Source organism: Gracilinanus agilis, chromosome 4 (genome assembly GCF_016433145.1).
Source record: "Gracilinanus agilis isolate LMUSP501 chromosome 4, AgileGrace, whole genome shotgun sequence".
Lineage (NCBI taxonomy): Eukaryota > Metazoa > Chordata > Mammalia > Didelphimorphia > Didelphidae > Gracilinanus > Gracilinanus agilis.
The window spans coordinates 289,427,598-289,449,811 of NC_058133.1; the positions used below are offsets into that span (position 1 = coordinate 289,427,598).

Genomic DNA, 22,214 nt, shown 5'->3' on the forward strand with positions numbered 1-22,214 from the left:
AAATATAAGTGATTTGGGTAGGAATCTGTTGCTCGTGTTTGGGCCATGCCAATATTAGTAAAAATGATGATACTATCTAAACTACTTTATGGATTTACGGAAAATTTATTTCTGAAATACATCTAGAGCAGTGATTCACAAAGGGGGTGCCACCGCCCTCTGGTGGGTGCTGCAGCAATCCAAGGAGGCGGTGATGGCCACAGGTGCATTTATGTTTCCTATTAATTGCTATTAAAATTTTTAAAAAAATTAATTTCCAGGGGACTAAGTAATATTTTTTCTGGAAAGAGCCAAAAAAGTTTGGGAACCATTGATATAGAGGAACAAAAGGCCAAGAATATCAAGGGAAATAATGAAAAATGACAGGAAAGAAGGTGGCCCAGAAGTACCAGATTTCAAATTATACAATAAAACAATAATCATTAAAACAATATGATACTAGTTTAAAAAAATAAAAAGGTTATAGAGTTGGCAAAGAATAAAAGGAAATGAAAAGAAAGAAAAGAATCATCACAGAATTTTTTTTAGTGCTCAGAAGAGAAAAGAAGGCCAGGAAAAAAAAATACAAGCAGGTCAGGTTTGAAAGTTATGTTGGATTTATTGTACACTTAAAAGGAATAGCAAGATTTATGTAACAGAAGATTCATGGTTTCACATTCTATTTTGTATAAAGAAATACTAATTATATTGGGTGTTTTAAGTTTAAAAAATTAAGTTTTTATTTTTGTTTTAAGTTCAGAATAAATTAAATGACAATTTTATCAGTGGAATAAATTAGGTATGCAAATTTCATAAGCAATGAAACACAGAAGCATAGTGTTCACTAAACCAAAGGACACGAATTATTAGGATAAGGAGTAAGTAGTCAACAAAATCTGACAAGAAAATTTTGGAAAGCAAACTTGGAGAAATTGAGTTGAAAGCATCTCTCTCCTTATACAACAATAAATTCATAATGGATGCACAATCTAGATATAAAAAAGTTATATCATAAACAAATTAGAAGAAGATGGAAGAAGATAATTTTTGCCACTATGGATAGGTACAGAATCCCTGACATACACAAAATGCCTAAAATCACCCAGCTAGGAAGTATCTGAGGATAGCTTTGAACCCAAGACCTCCCATTTGGCTCTCAATCCACTGAGCTACCTATCTGCCCTGGCAAGCAATTCCTTTCCTTCCTTCCTTCCTTCCTTCCTTCCTTCCTTCCTTCCTTCCTTCCTTCCTTCCTTCCTTCCTTCCTTCCTTTCATTTAGAATATTTTTTCATGGTTACATGATTCATGATTCCTCCTCCTTTCCTCACTCCCTCCTGAGGATGACAAGTAGTTTCACTGAGTTATACATATATCATTGTTCAAAATCTATTTCCATGTTATTCATATTTGCAGTAGAGTGATCCTTTAACATCAAAACCCTAATCATATCCCCACTGAACTACATGAGTGATCATGTTTTTCCTCTATGTTCCTATTCCCACAGTTCTTTCTCTGGATGTGGATATTATTCTTTCTCCTAAGTTCCTCTGGATTGTCCTGAGTCATTGCACAATGCTGCTAGTAGAAAAGTCTATTGCATTTGATTGTGCCACAATGGATCAGTCTCTGTGTACAATGTTCTCCTGGTCCTTTCACTCTGCATCAATTCCTGGAGGTCTTTCCAGTTCACACAGAATTCCTCCAGTTCATTATTCCTTTCAGCATAATAGTATTCCATCACCAAAGATACCACAGTTTGTTCAGTCATTCCCCAATCGGTGGATACCTACTCATTTTCCAATTTTTTGCCACTACAAAGAGTGCGGTTACAAGAATTTTTGTACAAGTCTTTTTCCTTATTATCTCTTTAGGGTACAAACCAAGCAGTGGTATGGCTAGGTCAAAGGGTAAACATTCTTTTAAAGCCCTTTGCACATAATTCCAAATTGCCCTCTAGAATTGTTGGACCAATTCACAACTCCACCAGCAGTGTATTAGTGTCCCAACTTTGTCACATACCCTCCAACACACTTTCTTTACTGTCATATTGGTCAGCCTACTAGATATAAGGTGGTACCTCAGAGTTGTTTTAATTTGCATTTCTCTAATCAGGAGGGATTTAGATCCCTTTTTCAAGTACTTATTGATAGTTTTTATTTCATCATGTGAAAAATGCCTATTCATGTCCCTTGACCATTTGTTGATTGGGAAATGGCTTGATTTTTTGTAAATTTGACCTAGTTCCTTATATATATTGGGAAATTAAACCTTTGTCAGTTTTGTTATAAAAATGTCCTCCCAGTTTGTTGCTTTCCTTCTAATTTTGGTTGTATTGGTATTGTTTGTATAAAACCTTTTTAATTTGATAAAAATCAATCATTCATTTTATATTTTGTAATGTTCTCTGTCTCTTGCTTGATCTTAAATTCCTTCCTTTCCTACAGATCTGACAGGTATACTATTCTATGTTCACTCTTTATATTTAAGTCATTTACCCATTTTGAATTTATCTTGGTATAGGGTGCAAGATGTTGATCTAAACAAAATTTTTGCCATACTGTTTTCCAGTTTTCCCAGCAGTTTTTGTCAATCAATGGGTTCTTGTCCCCAAGATTGGGATCTTTGGGCTTATCAAACACTAGCTTGCTAAGGTCATTTATCCCTGGTCTATTCCATACCCTTCTGTCTCTTTAGCCAGTTCATTATTGTTTGGATGACCACTGCTTTATAGTACAATTTAAGATCTGGTACTGCTAGGCCCCCATCCTTCACATTTTTTTTCATTATTTCCCTTGATATTCTTTATCTCTTGTCCAAGCAATTCCTTTCTAAAACAAATTCCCCAGACTGTACCTTTCTTTCATTAGCTGATACAGGTTTTCTTTCATGTATTCAAAGACAAAATAAAGATGATCATTTTCCCTGATGACTTCTTTCAATTTCACTACATTGGCATGGTTGAGCTTCTTTAAAGACTGGAGATAAAAAGAAGAAAGATTTTGGTTAGAAAAATAAAGCATTTTACCCTTTACTTAATAACATCTAATATTTAGAAAATACTTAAAGATTGCACAAAGCATATATCATCTCATTTGAACCAGACATCTACCTTTTTGGGTAGATTATATGGCAGAGGTATTAACCCCATTTTACAAATAAAGAAATTAGTGGGGAAGGGAGGTTGAGGCTGGCACACCACTTGAGCTCAAGTTCTAAGCTAAGGGTATTTGGGAATTGGCACTGGATCCAGCATCAATATAAGTGCCCAGAAAAACAAGGCAGCTTAAGGAAGAACAAGCCTGCCCAGGTCAGAAACAGACCAGGTTAAAGCTTCTGTGAATGATCGAAATTAGGATTGCTCCACTGAATGGCCACTACTGCCCTTCTAACCTAGGCAAGACAGGAAGACTCAATCTTTAAAAAAAAAATTAACATTAAATGAAATGACTTACCTGTGGTCACACAAACAATTGTTAAGGACAAGTGTTAAATCTAGCACTTCCTGACTGTGAGTCCAATATACCTTGGTAGCCCAAGTTATGATTTCTTTACCTTTTTTGAGTCATGGACCCTTTTGACAGTCTGGTGCAGCCTATGGACTCCTCAGAATAATGTTTTTAAATGCATAAAATAAAATACATAGGATTATAAAAGAATCTGATTATACTGAAATACTGTTATCAAAACATTTTTAAAAACAAGTTTCTGGAAACCAGGTTAAGAACCCTTGCTATAATTTTATAGCCACACAAATGTTATTTATATAATTTGATTAGTATTATAAATGGAAATTTTATAAAGGAAATGTTTCTTTGAAATCTTTAATAACTTTCTATGGAATAAAGATTTTGACAGTCCATAATGTAAAGTGCTTACTTGGTCCTTAACCATTACAAAGTACCCATTATTTTGTGCCAGACAATGCACCAAGAACTGTATTATGAGCTTACGTGACTACTTCCAGATGTAGGAATCTGGAAATAACCAGAGAAGAACCAATAAAGAAAGCCATCTTTTCCCCCCAGCTGCAGATATGGCAGCTGCTTCCTGCTGAGATCATTAACTAAGTGTTTGCATATACTTTGAAGTAAGAATGGCTGAATGAGGCCAAGGCAGATGGCCAGATTCTTAAGTCTTCCTCTCTCATCCTTTGTGTATTTTATTCCATGTACTGTGCTGCTACTTCTCAAGCTTTGTGAGCTTTAGGCATGCAGGAAACACTCAGAATTATACAGGAAGAAGGGAAAAGGAGGGAGGGAGAAGAAGGAAGGAAGAGAGAAAGGAAGGGAAAAAAGATGAAGAGATGAACAGACATAGACAGATAGAGCTTTCATGACCCCAGAACTACATGTGAGGAATCATTTGCTTGAAAAAGCAGCAAAGGCAAAAGCACTAGGAAAGAGTGAATGAATAAGTGAATAAATGAATGAATTAAAAAGTATTTATTAAGTATTTACTATGTTCCAAATGCTGAGATAAGTACTGGAGAGACCCATTTTTAAAAAAGTAAGGCAACCCTTGCTCTCAAGGAGCTCATGTTCTAATTGAAGGAGTCAAAAGAAAGTTCAGCTTTGGGGTGGATAAAAAGGTCCAGAAATACCTGAGGTTTATAATTAAGGCAGTTGGCAAGCTCTGGGTCTCCTTAGGTTGAATCTGTAGGTCTGATAATAATGATAGTATTACTAGCATCAATACAGTGTTTTAAGATTTGTAGAGAACTTATACATGGGTTATCTCATTAGAATTTCCTAACAACCCTAGGAGGTAGATGTTATGATTATCCCCATATTACAGACGATGAAACTGAGGCCAAAAGAGGTTATGTGACTTGCTCAGTCAAGTCAGCTAATATCTAGGGCAGGATGTGAATTTTTGTCTTCCTGACTCCAAGTCCAGCACTTGATGCAATTTACTCCCTAGATGACTCTTATGATGATTTCAAGGGATCTCGAAAGGCAGATCAGATGAAAACACCCAAAGGATCTTAGAAGGCAACAGCAGGGCAGATGATAAAACCTGGAGTACCTCGGAAGCAAAAGCAGGGCAGATGATTGGGCCTCATGATTTCCCAACTCATTAGAAGGAACAGAACTGATGACTGCCATTTGGGTCAAGAGGATAAAGAGAAGGCAACCCTGTTGGTGGGCCCTCCAGACAGAGGAGACCAAATAATCTGGAATAGGAGAATAGCCTAGAATACAGTGTATATAGCCTTCTACTTACTTAGCCATTCTGTCTTTACACCACCTGCATATTTAGTGATGAAGACTAAATTTATTATTTTTAAAAAATCAATTGGCAGCTAAGGCAGCTAGATGGCTTAGTGGATTGAGAACCAGGCTTAGAGATGGGAGGTCCTGTTCAAATGGGGCCTCAGATACTTCTTAGCTATGTGATCCTGGGCAAGTCACTTAACCCCTATTGCCTACCCATTACTGCTCTTCTGCCTTGGAACCAATACTCAGTATTGATTCTAAGACAGAAAATAAGGGTTAAAAACAAATCAGTGGTAGCCCTGTAAAAACAGCAACAGGTCAGACACACTAGTCTGTAAAATTACCCAGATAAATTAATTTTTCATGTCCCTGGTCTTCTTTAAAGAAAGTTTAAAAAAAAAAGTAATTTTGACCACTTGAGTAATAACTCTTTTAACTCAATGAATGTTTTGTTCCTCACAGAAGATCAACTATTCTTAATAATGTTCTGAAGAGAACTGAATATTTTTTCATAGGTTATCACAGAATATCATAGTGGAAGGAGCAAAAGATAATATCTGATCATCAAAACCCCTCATTTTCCAGATTAGGAATTTGAAACCCAGAGGTAAAATGACTTCCCAAGGTTTCACCGTTAATGGCAGAGCCAAAATGGAACTCAGGTCTCTTGATTCTTAGTCTTGGGTGCTTATTTTATTATGCCATGCTGGCTCTGTCATTTTGGGTAACAGAAAAGGAGCAACTAAAAATTTTTTTCCTGAAGAATTAAAAGCTAATATGAATCATATTTGAGCACAGAAAGAAATTTGTAATAAATGAGACAACCAGGATTCAGCACTTGGGGAGAGGCAGTACTTGTATTCCTATTAACTGGGAAAGGAGGTGAAAGGTGGTTACTGGACAAGAACAGAACTTTAAAAAGCAAAAACCCTCTCTTTTGAGGCCCATTCCCTAAAAGACAAACTCTTTCCAAGGCACTTTCTTGGCAGGGCAGCTTCATGTGCTTGGCCCAACCTGCCCCTCCTGTCTGGAATGACATGAATTGGCTGCCGATTCCACCTCCTTCTTGGGTTGGGTTCCTTGTGCTCCATGGGTAACGGGCATAAACACTGCCCAACTTGCAAATGGCCACTCAACCCCTTCACTGCTTCTAATCATCTTTCCTGCCTACTGCCTTAAGGCAGATTCCAGGCCATAAAGCTGCCCTCTCAGAACAGTGAGATGGTCCAGAGGAAAATGAATTCAGAGACAAATGAAGTCACAGATGGAATTTTGAGAATTCTAGTCAGGGATAGAGTACCTCCAATTGTTGGCCTGAAGGGGAACGGCATGAGCTAAGACTGCTTGTTTAAGCTGAGGAGAATGATCCCTACAGAACTGCACCTTTGAGAAGAATTCATGCTTGGAGGCAAGTTATATCCTATTTTCATCTAGTTGTAAAATACACACACACACACAAGTGCATGTGTGTGTGTGTGTGTGTGTGCGTGTGTGCGTGGGCTCATACAACTCCCTTGAAAACTGTTTCCAGGAAATAGGTCCCTCCCCTTGGCAGATTGGGCTGTATTGGTCCCAGAACACAAAGTAGGAAAATTACATTGAGGGAATGGATGATTTGATTTCAAATGGTTTCTTCTGAAAAAGGATCCTTGTTTTCAAAGGATCTAGTCCAGCCTAGTCAACCCTGCACTATCTGTAAATTAACTATCATTATTGACAACAAGCTTTTATCTAGTAAGACATGGTACTTGGTGCTGGGCCAGTCAAACAGTCAGAAAGCATTTATTTATCACCTGTTATGTGCCAAGCACTCGGAAGACAAGTGCAAAGTGTAAATCATTATCAATGTTGAAGGAGTTTATTCTGTTCAAATGGAAGATAGAATATTTGGTGTGAGAGACAGAGAGAAGTTTGCTAAGATTGAAGAGTGTGGGAGGAAGAAGTATTGCACAAAGGATCAAAAGGGAAGAGGGAAGAGGGGGTGGATAGTTGGGTAGCTCAGTGGATTGAGAGCCAGGCCTAGAGACTGGAAGTTCTGGGTTGGAACATGGCCTCAGATACTTCCTAGCTATGTGACTCGGGGCAAGTCACTTAACCCCCATTGCCAACCTCTTCACCACTTTTTGAAACATAAGGTTTTGAGAAAGAGAGAGAGGAGAGAGAGAGAGAGAGAGAGAGAGAGAGAGAGAGAGAGAGAGAGAGAGAGAGAAATGAAGAGGGAGAAAAAGAAGAGAGAAGAGAAAGAAAAAGAAGAGAGGAGAGAGAGAGAGAAGAGAGAGATGCAGAGAGAGAGGGAGAAAGAGAGAGAGAGAGAATGAATGCATTCAGTAAGCTATACTAATATACTAGAGTTCATGTTAATATTGTGATGTTTCCAATTCAAAATCTCTTTCCCACCTATTTCCTGAGGTCCAGCTTCTGCCATTTCATTCAAATTCTGACTGAGTCATTGCCATTATGCTTGGTTTGCGTGGTTAGATGCCAGTGATGACCTATCTACTTGGACTCTATTTTGGCTTTGTCCTCAGGATTCACAATAACTATCTGCCCCCTTTTTCTAGAAAATGGTTCCCTGGCTGTGGTCTTTGCCCTATTTAGAGCTTTAGCTTCTCTGTCCCATTGGACAGACTGGGTTCCTGCCTTTAGCCCCATAGCAACTTGTGAAAATCTTACTAAGTGTAAAAGCTCAAGTAAGGGGTCATGATCTGTGTAAATAGAGGGAGCATCCACACCAGGGATGATTACAGCTCTTTTTGAGGGTGGGGAACATAGATTTAAAGTTGGAAAGGATCATAATAGGTCATCTAGCTCCTGAGACTCTAAGCCAGTGGTTCCCAAACTTTTCTGGCCTACTGCCCCCTTTCCAGAAAAAATATTACTTAGCCCCCTGGAAATTAACTTTTTCTTAATTTTAATAGTAATTAATAGGAAAGATAAATGCACCTGTGGCCATCACCACTCCCCTGGATTGCTGAAGCACACACCAGGGGGCAGTGGCGCCCACTTTGGGAATCTCTGCTCTAAGCCAATGTCACACAAATAGTAAGTCATAGGGCAGCTTCCTTCAAACTCAAGTCCTGACCTCCACCATTTTTGTTGTTGCTTAGTCATATCAATTGTGTTCTACTCTTTGTGACCTCATTTTGGAGATTTTCTTGGCAAAGATACTTCTTTTACCATTTCCTTCTCTGGCTCATTTTACAGATGAAGAACTGAATGAAGCAAACAGGGTTAAGTGACTTGCCCAGGGTCACATAGCTGCTAAGTGTCTGAGACTGGATTGAACTCAGGAAGATGAGTTGTCCTGATTCCAAGTCCAGAACTCTAACCACTGTGACACTTAGCTACCTTCTTCCACCAAACCAGTTTATTTATCTTTTTTTCTTTCATGGAGACTAATTTGACAGTTTGGTGAAGCCCAAAGATCTTTTTTCAGTATAATATTTTTAAATGCATAAAATAGAATTACAAATGAAACAATTATATCAAAATAAAAATGTAATATTTTTCTCTATCTGAATTCATGAACCCCAGGTTGGAACCCCTATACTATACCACATATGCTACCATTTTGGAAATCTTTGTATCCCTAGCATCTAACAGAGTATCTTTTATTCAATAGACATTTGATAAATGTGGAATTATGGTTGCTGAAGGAATTAATGGTCCACACATTGCTTTAGCTATTTAATGATTACTGAATTGAATTAATGCCATTATTACTAAACATATTTATACAAAAATTTCTTCAAAGCTCCAAATATTTCCTCTCTCTTCTACCAAGTTTGCATAAATATGAAACCTTCCTCCACATTTCCTTCTAGTGACCTATTCTGATTGTTTTAAGTAACAATTCAATTCAACAAACATTTGTTAAGTTTCGGCTACAGGTGAAGCTGTGGTTAGCACTACAAAACTCTGTGGTTAGATACTACAAAAATAACAAGGAAACTGCCTGGCTTCAAAGAACATAAATTCCACTGAAGACTCTAGCATGTACACACATAAATAAGTAGAAGATAATTTGAGTTAGTAGGGGATGAAAAAGTAGGAAGGGTTCATGGAAGCTCTAATAGACTGAATCAAAGAGGGAATACATTCCAGGAGTGGTGGGATAGTAGATAAAATGCTGGACCTTAACTCAGGACTCATCAGTTCAAATCCAGTCTCAGACACTTACTAGCTATGTGACCATGGACAACTCACTTAACTGTTTCCCTCAGTTCCTCATCTATAAAATGAGCTGGAGAAGGAAATGGCAAACCACTCCAGCATCTTTGTCAAGAAAACCCCAAATAATGTCTTAAAACAACCAAGAAACAACAATGGCATGGAGGACAGCTCTGGGAATAAATGAAGAAGGAAGAGGGAAAGTCAAGTTCATGGAATAGCTGAGAGTACAGTTTGGTTGGAGCACCAAATATCCCTAGGAGCCCATTCTCCATTCCTCAAAACTTGTAAGCATCATTAGCAGATCTCTTCTCCTTGTCTATGGTCACAGAAGATGGGGTATCCCTCTCCTCCTTTCCAAGGTTAATTCCTCCACTTATGTGCCTGATCCTCTTCCTTTCCGACATCTCTAAGAGTTACATCCTTTCTTCTCTCCTCTAAAGTCTTCAATCTCTCCCACTTCAAAAGGTCCTTTGACCATTTGCATTCAAACATAATCAGGTCCCTCATTTAAAAACAAAAACAAATAAGCAATTTTTAAAAACCCTTCTACCCTATGCAGTGACTTTCATCTGCTTTTTTTTCCCCTAGAGAATAAGGAAATGAGGAAAATTTCGTTATATCTAATACCTCTTGCTTCCTCATTACTCAACCTTTTCTCATTCCTTTGCAATCTGGATTCTTCCTTCTTCATTCTTATGAAACTATTGTCTAATGCCACCAACAATTACCAAATGCAACACTCATCTTCACTAAAGTCCCTGAACCTCTTTAATAGTCCTCCTGCTGAATATTCTCTTTCCTAGGTCTTTAAATTGCTTCTCTTGCCTCCAGGATCTTCCCACTCCATTCTGCCCTTCACACAGAGGCCAAAGTAATTTTCTTTAAACGTTGGTCTGCTCATATCATTTACTCAGCAAACTGGAGTGTTTACTTACTGCCTCTAAGATTAAAAAGCACACACCTCTGTTTACTTTCAAAACCTTTTACAACTGGATCCCATTCTATACTTTTTATATATTTCTCTGAGTTCAACTCTGACATATTCTGATTATGAGACCTTTTAGCCTCTCAATGCTCTAAGCAAATTATAAAACAATGCTCATACATTAGGCATTTAATAAATGCTTCTTCATTTATATAAGTTGCAGAAAAGGTGCCAACCTGCAGTAGCATAGGGAGTTTCCTTATCTGGGAGTTCTCCATATCAGTGAAATGATAGGTCATGTCCTTATTGCTAGCTTTTCTTTTCTTTTTTTTAAACCCTTATCTTCTATATTAGAATCAATACTAAATGATCAGTTTTAAGGCAGAAGAGTCCTAAAGGTTTGGCAATTAAATGACTAGGTGATAAAGTGACTTGCCCAAAGTTACATAGCTAAGAAGTGTCTGAAGTCACATTTGAACCCATATCCTCCTGACTCCATGCCCGATGCTCTACCCTCTGTGCCACTTAGCTGCCCCTCTTATCCCTATCCTTATCCTGCACTCTATGGTCCAGTTAACCTGATCTTCTTGCTGTTCCTCCCATACGTCTATCTCTTTATCTTTGTACTGGTTGTCCTCCATGCTCTTCTTCCTCACCCTCTGACTTACAGAATCCCTCATTTCCTTCAAGATAAAGCTCAAGCACTAATTTCTATATGAAGCTTTCCTTGATTCCTCCAGCTGCTAGTGACCTCCCTCCCTAAACTGCTACATACTTACTCTCTATTGTAAGAAGGGGGGTGATTAGAAGGTTTGGGGTGTAGTTGATAAGCCCCTAGAAAGAAGTATAAGGACCTCTCCTCCCTCTCAGCCACCCCTCCTTACTGGGAGACAAAATGAGGTTCCAGAGGAAAACAGAGGACCCCAGCTAATTGTGCCGGGGTGTAGAAGTTAAAGGTAAACTATCCCCACGAGGGGAAATGAGTGTGACCCTGAAAGGATGTTGGTGCCAATCAGGGCACACAGAAGCCTTCCCTTATTTCCTAGCTGGAAGTCAGGCTTAGAACGGAGGTTAGCCTGCCTTCCTTCCTTCAACCCCCTTTCTCTGCCTCCCTCCGATGAAAAACATACTGATCTGGCCAAATAAAGTATAGGGTTTAAGGGGGCAGCTGGGTAGCTCAGTGGATTGAGAGTCAGGCCTAGGGACGGGAGGTCCTAGGTTCAAATCCGGCCTCAGACACTTCCCAGCTGTGTGACCCTGGGCAAGTCACTTGACCCCCATTGCCCACCCTTACAACTCTTCCATCTAGGAGCTAATACACAGAAGTTAAGGGTTTAAAAAAAACTATAGGGTTTATTTTAGGGAACAGGTAACAAGGGAATGGGAAGTGGGGTTCACAGGAAAGAGGGTGCAGGGGTAATTTCCCTCAGTCCCCTCAGTCCTTGACTATGATAGGTACCCACAGAGATACTCTGTGTTCCCCAAACACAGCTTCACTGTCCCAAGCCCGAGAGAATAGGCTAAAGCTATGATTTGTTATTAAAACTCAGAGGGAATATTGAGGGGCAATGTCCAAAGAAAAATGCGGTCCAGGGGTCAGCTCCCCACAGAAGTCCAGTCACCCCTGGCCAACACTGATGAATCTGTTGTTAGATATTCACGTGTGCTTCAGGAACGAGTATGGATCAGGAGAAATAGTCTGAGGAAAACCTCCCAGGCTCACTTTGAGGGTCGCACAGCCAAAAACAACCACCTCCCCCCTTGGCTAAAACCCCCAAAGCTCCTTTAGTTGGCCGTCACTCCCAGAAGTCCCTGCTCCTGCCAACAGTCACTGGATCCTCCTCCTCCATGTTCTAACCCTCTAGGTTCCAAAATGCCTGGCTTTGCCTTGCATTCTTACACTACAGACATACACACATATGTGTGAGTATTATCTCATCTGATAGAGCATAAACTCTTTGAATACAAGAATGATTTCATTTTTGTCTCTCCCCAGTACTTAACGAGTATCTGGCACAGAATACACTTGAATGGGGCAGCTAATGGCACAGTGGATGGAGTGCTGGGGCCGAAGTCAGGAAGATTCATCTTTCTGAGTTCAAATCTGGCTTCAGACTTTCTAGTGTGTGACTCTGGCAAAGTCACTCAACCCGGTTGGCTTCAGTTTCCTGATCTTTGAAATGAGCTAGAGAAGGGCATGGCAAACCAATCCAGCATCTCTGCCAAGAAAACCCCTTCGGGGTCCCAAAGAGGCAGACATAACTGAAACAACTGCACAACAACAACAACAACAACAACAACAAAGGCCCTCTAATAAACATTCACTGATTTCCAAATGGACTGATTGGCTTCAGATTGGCTTCTCCTCTCACTGCCTCCACAGTCCTGTTCCTCACCACTTTGTCTCTGGCTTTCTTCTATAGATGCCGTTTCTCTTAATCTCATTCCCTCTCACAGCTTCAACAACTACCATTAAGCAAATGTATTTCCAATCCATAACTCTAGCCCTGATCTCTTTTCTGAGTTCCATGGCCACGTTTTCATCTATCTACAGATCACCTCAACTCGGATGTCACCTGGGCTGCTTAAGCTCAACATGTCCAAAACCAAGCTCATTATCTATATATACCTGCTCCTCCTTCTGATTTTACTCTGCCTGTGATGCCACCATTCACCCAATATACGCTTTACCCTGGACTCTTTCTTCTCTCTCACTGCTTGTACCCAAGTAGTGATAAACTACTGCCAAACATCTCAGAAATAAGGTTTTTTTCTTTGGCACAAGGGAGGGTTCAATCTGGAATGTGAGTGTGGAAAATGACTACCATCTTTAAAAAGTCATTAAGATAATTTTTTAAATACCTCAATGCACTAATAATTAGAGAACTACACATTAAGGCATCTCTAGGTTACTGTTCACATCTATTAGAATGGCAAAGATGGCAAAAAGCAAAAATGACAAATGGGTGAAAAGCTGTAGGAAAACAGGCCCACTGTCGATCGAGCTGTTGGTAGAACTAGTCCAATGATTATAGAAACCAATTTGAAATTGTGCCCCAAGACGCACTAAACTATGCACATTCCTTGACACTCCAATACCAACACTAGATTTATACCCTCACAAGATTAAAAAAAAAAGGTAAATAACTGATAAGTAAGAATACATTTATAGAAGCTTTTCTTGTACTGGCAAAGAATTGGAAACTAAAGAATTCCCCATCAATTGGGGGGGGGGGCTAAATAAATTGTGGTATAAGAATGGAATGCTGTTTGCAATGAACTGTGTTGTAAGAAATTTTGAGAGATTCAGACAAACTTGGGAAGACTTGTATGAACAAGTGCAGAGTGAAGTAAACAGAACCTGGAGGATAATTTATACAATAACAGTATTAAAGACAACTTTGAAAGTTTTAAGAACTTCAGTCAATGCAATGACCAATGAGTCCAGATGACTGATGATGAAACATGAAACTCACCTCCTGACAGAGAGGGGATAGAGAGACTCGCCTCAAGGGACAGAGTGAGATATTTTTTATACACAGCCAGTGGGAGAATTTTGTTTTGTTTGATTATGAATAATTTCTAATAGAGTTTTGTTTTTCCCATTTTCTTATAAGCTAGGGATGGGTAGGATGGAAGGAAAATAAATGATTATTTTAAAATGAAAATAAAATGACAAAAAAACTCAGTGACGTTTCTTACATTTGTCCACCCCTCACTGTTTCTATTGCCTCGGTCCTACCATAGAATCTCATCATTATCCATCTGGACCTGTGGTTCCCAAACTTTTTTGGCCTACCGCCCCCTTTCCAGAAAAAAATATTACTTAGAGCCCCCTGGAAATTATGAAACTATTTATTGAACTCAGAATAGAATGTAATACAAAAAAAGTGTGGCCATCATTGCCTCCCTGGATTGCTGCAGCACCCACCAGGGTGTGGTAATGCCCACTTTGGTAATCACTGATCTGGACTATTACAAAAATATTATAACAAATCTTTCCATCTGAATTCCTTTTTCCTTACAGTTTATTCTTTTTGTTTAACCCTTATCTTCTGTCTTAGAATCAATACTATGTATTGGTTCCAAGGCAAAAGAGCAATAAGGGCTAGGCAATGGGGGTCAAGTGACTTGCCTAGGGTCACACAGCCTAGGAAGAGTCTGAGGACAGATTTGAACCCAGGACCTCCCATCTCTAGACCTGGCTCTCAATCCACTGAGCCGCCCAGCTGCCCCCACTTTCAGGTCATTCTTTACTTTTCTATCAGAGTAATTTTCTTCTTTTACCCATGGCACTAGATCAGTGATGGGCAAACTTTTTAAAGAGGGGGCCAAAGGAAAGGAAATGCTCATCTGTCAGTCTGTTTCTAAGGCAACTCTTTCAAAGTTTCATTATATTCATCAGATGAGGAATAATGTCTTGTGAACATTTCAGGGGGCCCCATCTGGCCTGCAGGCTGTAGTTTGCCCATCACTGCTCTAGATCATTCTTCTGTTAAAAAAGTTCATTGGTTCTCCTTTATCCCACTATGACCTCCAAAAGAAAGTTGAAAATCCTCTTGTCTAACACTCTAGGCTCTCCATAATTTAGCAGCACACAATCTTTCAAGGTTTGTCTCATTTTATTTCCTACTATTAATGTTACTATCTATCAAACATAAGCCACTTCTTCCTCTCCGCATCCTATATACCCTAACATACTATTAGATTGTCAAAGGTTCCCTTGTAGGAAGAGGCATTAATAACATTTAATATATGGAAAATTGAAATTAAGTGGTTAAAACTATATTAGTCATCTCTAACTTGGCATAGACAAACTGTTGAAAAGTAACCATTAACACAAAAAATTTGTTCGTGTATTAAAAAATACCTTAACCTCTCGAAGATTCATGCATTCCTCCCAGGAATAAAACTTTCTTTTCATCCTAAGAGAGAAAAAAGGAACAAATAGTATATTTAGTGAGAACAATGATTGGGGTTTTCACCATAAGCTGGATAAGGTTGACTATCCATTTATGTTTCTACAAAACAGACAACTATAAAATGACCTCATCATTCTATATTGCCCTAAATTTAAAAATTCTTTAATTTTAATTTGTAAATATTTTATTCTTATTATCATGCAAAACACAATTCCATCTTGGCCATTGTTTTAAGAGCACACACACACATAATCAAAATCATAAATACACTGATATGAAAGATATTATACTTTGATCCACACCAATCTGACTCCAACAGTTCTTTCTCTGGAGTACAGTTGTCCCTCGCTATATCGCAGTTCACTTATCATGGTTTCACTGTATTGTGGGTTTTTAAAATATACATATATCTCTATCTAATTCTGTATCGTGGAGTTTTTGCTATATGGCGAGATTTTGTGGATGAATGCTGCACAGTACACAATGGAAATGCAGTACGCCACTACTGGCTGCACAAGTTTACCAAGGCGACATTGTACATGACACACTTTTGGCTGATGGAATGAAAAGCGACCAACCACAACACTGTGTTCTGTATTCTGGGTGCTGATTGGCTTAATAAAGAGTGTGGAAACCAATCCAACTATCAAAGATTTGGAAGTAGGTCTTGATCAATGATACATATTAAAACCAGTGGAAATGCACATCGCCATGGGGGGGGGGGGGAAGGTCAGGGGGTGAAGGGAAAAGTAAGAGCATGAATTATGTAAGCATGTTAACTTTTCTAAAAAATAAATATTTTTAAAATTTTTTTTAAAAATCAAAGAAAAGATATAAAAAAGAGTGGAAAAGATTTATAGGAAAGTAGGAAGAGTTTATAAATATATATACATAATAAAATGAATCTATTAACGCCACTACTTCATGGATTTTCACCTATCGCAGGGATCTCTGGAACGTAACCCCTGTGATAGGTGAGGGATCACTTTATATTACCCTAAATTGTACTGTGTCTCAAGACCTGTTAGTTAATTCCAGTCTATTCCACAAAATATAGAAGGAGATACAATATGGCATAGTACAATGAAGTGGGCAAAATAGGAGTCCTGGGTCCTCCTTTCAGCTCTGTTACTAAATAGATCTCTAGCTTTGGGCAAAGAACTTAACACCCCTCTTTAACGTCGGCTTCCTCACCTAAAGAGTGATAACTAGGGTCCAGCAACTATGATTTCCCCCTAGGACATCGACGTTAAAGAAGCCCCCTTCCTTGATTCATTCTATCAGCCTGTGCTACAAAGGGCCAAAGGACTCCCCATTCTCCCCCTTTTCCATGTGGCAGCCTACCCCTTTACTATGCCTATTCCTAAGAGTACTGGGGACTATCTGTTAGTAAGACTTCCATCAACCACAGCAAATTGCTCTACCTCTCCATACACCAATTGAATTTTCCTCTGGTAAAAGAATTTCTATCAATGGGTTTGTCCCTCTGTGACATGTGTTGTGAGGAAGATTAATTTAGTATTAGTGTTGGACCTAGCAGGAAGGGCTGGAGGATTCCAAGATGGAATGAAGGAGCAGGAAGTGGGGCTTGGACTCTGAGAGAGACTCCATTAGTGGTTGGGGCATAACTGTTGCTAACTAACCCTGGAAGATCTCGGAGTTAGGGAAAAACTGCATCTGGATTCCCTGGGATCCTGAGAGGTGGAGGCTTTCAGCAGTGGACAGCAGAGCAGCACCAAATGGGGAAGTGGTTTGTGATCTGGTGGACAGAATTGCAAGCTCACTCTCCCTACCTGGGTACGTTGGATCACCTGTCCTGTTGGAGTTGGCTCTTAGCATCCTGTGACCATCCTTGGATTACTGTGAGACCCCAATTGAAAGCCATCCTCAGGCCCTTTAGCTGAGCTGACCAAACCTGGTTGGAACCAGGTTTAAAGAAGCTTTCCCTGTGACTTCAGTATTGTTTCCTTTGGGTCCTGCCTGGCTTAGGCCAATAGAATAGTGTAGTCAAGTCCTTCCCTTGCTCCTGTGGTTTGCGCTTAGGGTTCAAGTATAGAATCCCTTATTCCCATCCTTTTTATTGTTTTCCTCAATTAAACTGTTATAAACTTTTACCTTTTGCCTGCTGGTCCCATAGACCCTAGCCTAGGAGAGCTGAGTGACCATTGGGCCTAACTGCCATTCCTGTGACAGTTAACAGCTTGGAAGTAAACCCTGGTCTCCCTATCCTGGTTGGTCCTGTCTCTCCTTCAACCCAGTGTGAACCGACAAACCATTTAGTTACATTTTAATAATAATAATAACATCCCTCGTGCCCCACCATTACACAAGAGGGGATTATACTCCATAATCCCTGAGGTCTCTTTCAGCTCTTATCATCTAGGATTCTAATTTACTGACCAAGGTATAGTTTAGGAATTCTTTCACAAAATCAGACAGTCATCTTTGTTGTTTTTGTTTTTTGGTAGGCAATGGGGGTCAAGTGACTTGCCCAGGGTCACACAGCTGGGAAGTGTCTGAGGTCAGATTTGAACCTAGGACCTCCCATCTCTAGGACTGGCTCTCAATCCACTGAGCTACCCAGCTGCCCCCCCCCCATCTTTGGTTTTAGTTAGAGTCACAAATGAATAATTTTCTTCATTCTATCTCAGTGAATTAGGTCAATATTACCACACCAATATAGGAGTTACAGGGAAAACAAGCTTCCCTCAGGGTCATTCTACCCCATGAGTCTAAGGGGAGAAGAAGTGTTGACAATGGTTTGATGCAGACGCCCCGGCTTCCTTTCCCCAAAGATGCCTTGATGTCCCAGCGAAGCTGGTTTACCAGGAGGTGGTAGTCTAGTGGTTGGTGCTGGGTGGTAGTGGGAAAAGTGGGCACTTTCTCCACAAATGTTGCTCCCCTGGACAATGGCTCATGGAGTCAGGATAGAAGTGGTCTGTGGTTTTGGGGGAAGGGGAAGGAGGATGGAAGGTGCTGCTACTCACAGGACTCTTGCATTATACACTTACTAGATAATATCGTGCCTTGCAGCTAGCTCTCTTTGTGGATGTTTAGATTGTCTTCTACTAGACTATCAGCAGTTTGGGGGTTTGTTGTTTGGTCATTTCAGCCATGTACAACTCTTCATGATCTCGTATGGGGTTTCCTTAGCAAAGATACTGGAATGGTTTGCTATTTCCTTCTCCAGCTCTTTTTATGGATAAGAAAAACCAAGGCAAATAGGGTTAAATAACTTGCCTGGGGTCACACAGCTAGTAAGTGTGTGAGACCAGATTGGAACTCAGGTCTTCCTGCTCCAAGTCTGGTGCTTTGTCCCCTGTACCATCCAGCTGCCCTTTGAGGGTAGAAATTATATTTCTTCCCTCAAAAATTTGAAACCTTGGGTTTTAGGATAATTATACAAAATTCTCATTCCACTTTGCAAATAGGGAAACTGAGACAAAGAGATGTTAAGGGCCTTCCCAGGGGTCACACAACCAACAATAATAGCTATCATTTAAATGACACTTTACAAATATTACAACAATCCTGGGAGATAACCTTGTATAGTTATCCTCATTCTGCAGATAAAAAAACTGAGGCAGGCGGGGGACTTGTTCAGGGTCACAAAGATAGTCAGGATTTGAGGTTGAATGTTAACTAAGTTCTTCCTGACTCCAGCTCTACTTTGTCACCTAGTTGCCTAACAGTTAGGAAGTCTTTAAGATTTGATTTGAACCCCGGCCCTCAGAGATCAAACCTATCTAGCATGCTAGTTTAATACACAGGTATATTTCAAAAGCAAAATTTAATATGAGGGCATAAATTCTGATTCCTACATTCTGAATCCTCTGTAGGCAAGGGGGAAGGCAGTAATTGTGCTACCAAGCCTAGTCTCTAAAAGGAGAATCTTAGCTCTACTTTCATTGTTATTTCAAATAAAATAAATAAAGATTTCTTCAACACCTTCTTTATATAAGGAATAGTGAAAGACATTTTGGAGAATATGAAAAATGTGAACTACTTCAGGGTATGTATTCAGCATCACTGATTGCAATAAAAGTAATCCATTCAGCAAATGTACAAAACCTAGGTTCAAGTCATAGTTCTGTGCTTAAGACCTGTGTGACCTTAAACAAGTCACTTAACCTCTCCTTGGACCTCAATTCCTCATCTGCAAAATGAGGGATTGAATAAGATGGTCTCTGAGGTGCTTTTCAACTTTAAATTCTTGGTCCTATGAGGATAATATATTTGATAATAATAATTGATATTATCATAGCCCTTTAAAGTTCCCAAATTTCTTGAACCTTACAATAGCTGTATAGGGCATGTACTATAGGAATTACTCTTTCCTTCTTACAGATGAAAAAACTGAAGTTCCAAGAAACTCATGGGGTGGAAGATTAAGATAAAGAGATGACCTTCGGAAGTTATTTAAGTTTTGCCAATAAGAAGTTGAAGCCCAAGGATTTGCCCAAGGTCAATACAATTAAATGTCAGTGAACAGGATTTCAATCCAGGTGTTCCTGATGACAAGTAAAGTATTCAAGCCAATTGTTAGATTTAAAAATCTAATTTTCTTTTTTCTATTATATGGGATCAAATTAGCACTGCTACATGATAGAAGATAGAAAATTAGATTTTTAGATACTCATACCTTAGTGTCAGTTTAACAAGATTATATTTTCTGCCTTGCAAGTAGTAGTAGTAGTAGTAGTAATACTGTCATTTATTTACAATGTCTAATCATGGCTTATATGGGAAAAAAGTTTAAATTTACTTTTAGAATGAAAGTTAGGCATAATTATACCCAAAAAGAATTTTTCCTTATAAGGTAAGGGTTTGGGGTTTTGGTTAGGTGGATATTAAAAGGTTTGGTCACCAGGGAATTGAATAATTATCAATCCCTAATTAAAGAATAACCTCAAGTCAAAATGACTTATGGAAGTTTATTTACAAATGAGGAGAGGAAGAAGGAAATGAGAGAGAGGATAAGATAAGATAAAATAAGATAAATAATCTAACACACTAGGTAAATTGTTCTGATCCCCTAATTTAATCCAGGCAGATCTTATTAACCCTCAACAGAGGGAAGTTCAGCCTGGAGCCCAAGGCTGGAAAGTCAGAGGGCCTCCCAGGCAAAAGAAACAAAAGCTTCAGTCACAGAGTCTCTATTGAAAGGGAAGTTCCTTAAGAGAAGTTCAAGAAGACTCAGTCTTTACACTCACCATGTAGAATTCCAAAGGAAAGATTTAAGAACAATCTCACCAAAGTCTCAGGATCCCAGCTCCAGAGCTCCTCCATGTCCAAGTCACGAACAAGAAGAGACAAGCTGAGCTCACTGAACTCTCTTTTAAAGGGGCTTCTTTTGCGTCACTTTCTCTTAGTCTACGTGTCCAATCGCAACAGATGCTTTTCTTAGGACTGCCCAGAAGGCAGTCAATAAATTCTGATTTGTCACTCACTCTAGCACACATGGGTCACAGACCTCCCAACCTGTGAGTTAAGTGGAGATGTTTTCACCTTTGGTGATTAAATCCAAGGATGGGCAGGGTAGATTTAATCTAATTATCATAATAAGTATAAGGAAATTTATGAGAATAGGAAAAATTTCTAGACAGTGTCAAGTAAACACTAAAAATTAAAGGGCCATCAGTTTTATATTTCTTTATTTTTTTCCCTCCTTGCTCCAACTTAAGGGTTCAGCCCGGTAAATTTAACAAGAATAGAGATAGGTACTTAATAATGATAATAAGAGCAATCATTTATATATGTTTAAATCTTTGCAAAACATTTAATAAATATCTTACTTTTACCCTCATGACAATCCTAGGAGGTAAGAATTATTATTTTTTCCCAGTTTACACATACAGAAACTGAGACAGAGGCTAAGTGATTTGCTTAAGGTAATAGAGCTAAGTAATGTCATAGCTCAGATAAGGATAGTGAGGCTCAGATCATTGCCCACAGTCATACAGATAGTAAATGACAGAGCCAGGATTTGAACCCAGATCTCCAGACTCCATATAATACTGCTTTTCCCACTGTATCTCACAAAGTTAGCTCCCACTATCTCTGATCTATGTATGAGTCAAGACAAGAGAAACACAATCAGAAAAAAGGAAAAGGGAAGGGAAGGAATTACTTTAAGGATGGATATAAGATTTTGGCTTTATTTTCCTTCTTCCAATTCCTCACACACTCATTCAAAAAACATTTGTTGATATAATGGACATAAAACTAGGGGAGAAAATGGATCACTGATTTTTTTAGAGTCACTCAATATTCTGAGAATTTTTCCTTCTGGCATACATTTTCCAATTTCTGGGTTTCATTCCAGAGGTGAACTTAAGATATTTTCCCCCATAAATCATAATTAGACTTTATAACTGACAGCCTTACCACAATTAAGGCAGTAAACATAATCCTGTAATGCTAACACTAAGGCAAATTTTAAAAATTTAATTTTGTATTTTCCACAAAAAAGGGTTCCTGTGGTGTACAAGGCACTCACCTGAGTAATAAAGGGGATATAAAAAAAAATGAAGGAAAGGTTCTGTGACTTCAAGGGACTCCTGAGAGTTCAGTGATCATCCTTTTCTTAAAACATGGAATGAAGAGTGTCAAGTAACTGAAGGGAGACTGGATCAAAGGGGAGCCTCCCTAGGATGGGGAGCAGAGGTAAACATTAACCTCTCTCTTTCCCTCTCCCTTTTCTTTTATTCACCATCAGTTTTCTCCTTATCCTCAGCTTCTAAATAACTACTTTTGTTCTTTCTAAGGGCAAGACATAGACTTGCAGTTGGTGGACCTCAGAAATTTATATCATGGTGCTTGTAAATGCCCACTTCCAGAGAAAGAACTGATAAACAGAAGCAAGCAAGACATAGTTTGCTATGTTTTTGTCAAATGATGTCTCTCCAGTGTGGGGAGGAAAGAGAGGAAGTGAGATACTTGGGATCTTTAATGTAGCAAACAAATTAATTCATTAATTTTTTTAGATGGTGCCCCAG

At 39.1% G+C, this 22,214-nt stretch overlaps 1 protein-coding gene across 1 annotated transcript in view; it reads right to left on the reverse strand.

Annotated features, from left to right (window-relative positions):
- The window catches only part of CILK1 (ciliogenesis associated kinase 1), a 73,300-nt gene that overhangs the window by 45,932 nt on the left and 5,154 nt on the right, over positions 1–22,214 (reverse strand). The window contains exons 2-3 of the mRNA XM_044673407.1: positions 15,165–15,219; positions 2,834–2,955 (exon numbers count right to left, since the gene is read on the reverse strand). Coding sequence (XP_044529342.1) covers positions 2,834–2,955; positions 15,165–15,219 — 177 coding nt within the window. The remainder of the gene's footprint in view (positions 1–2,833; positions 2,956–15,164; positions 15,220–22,214) is intronic.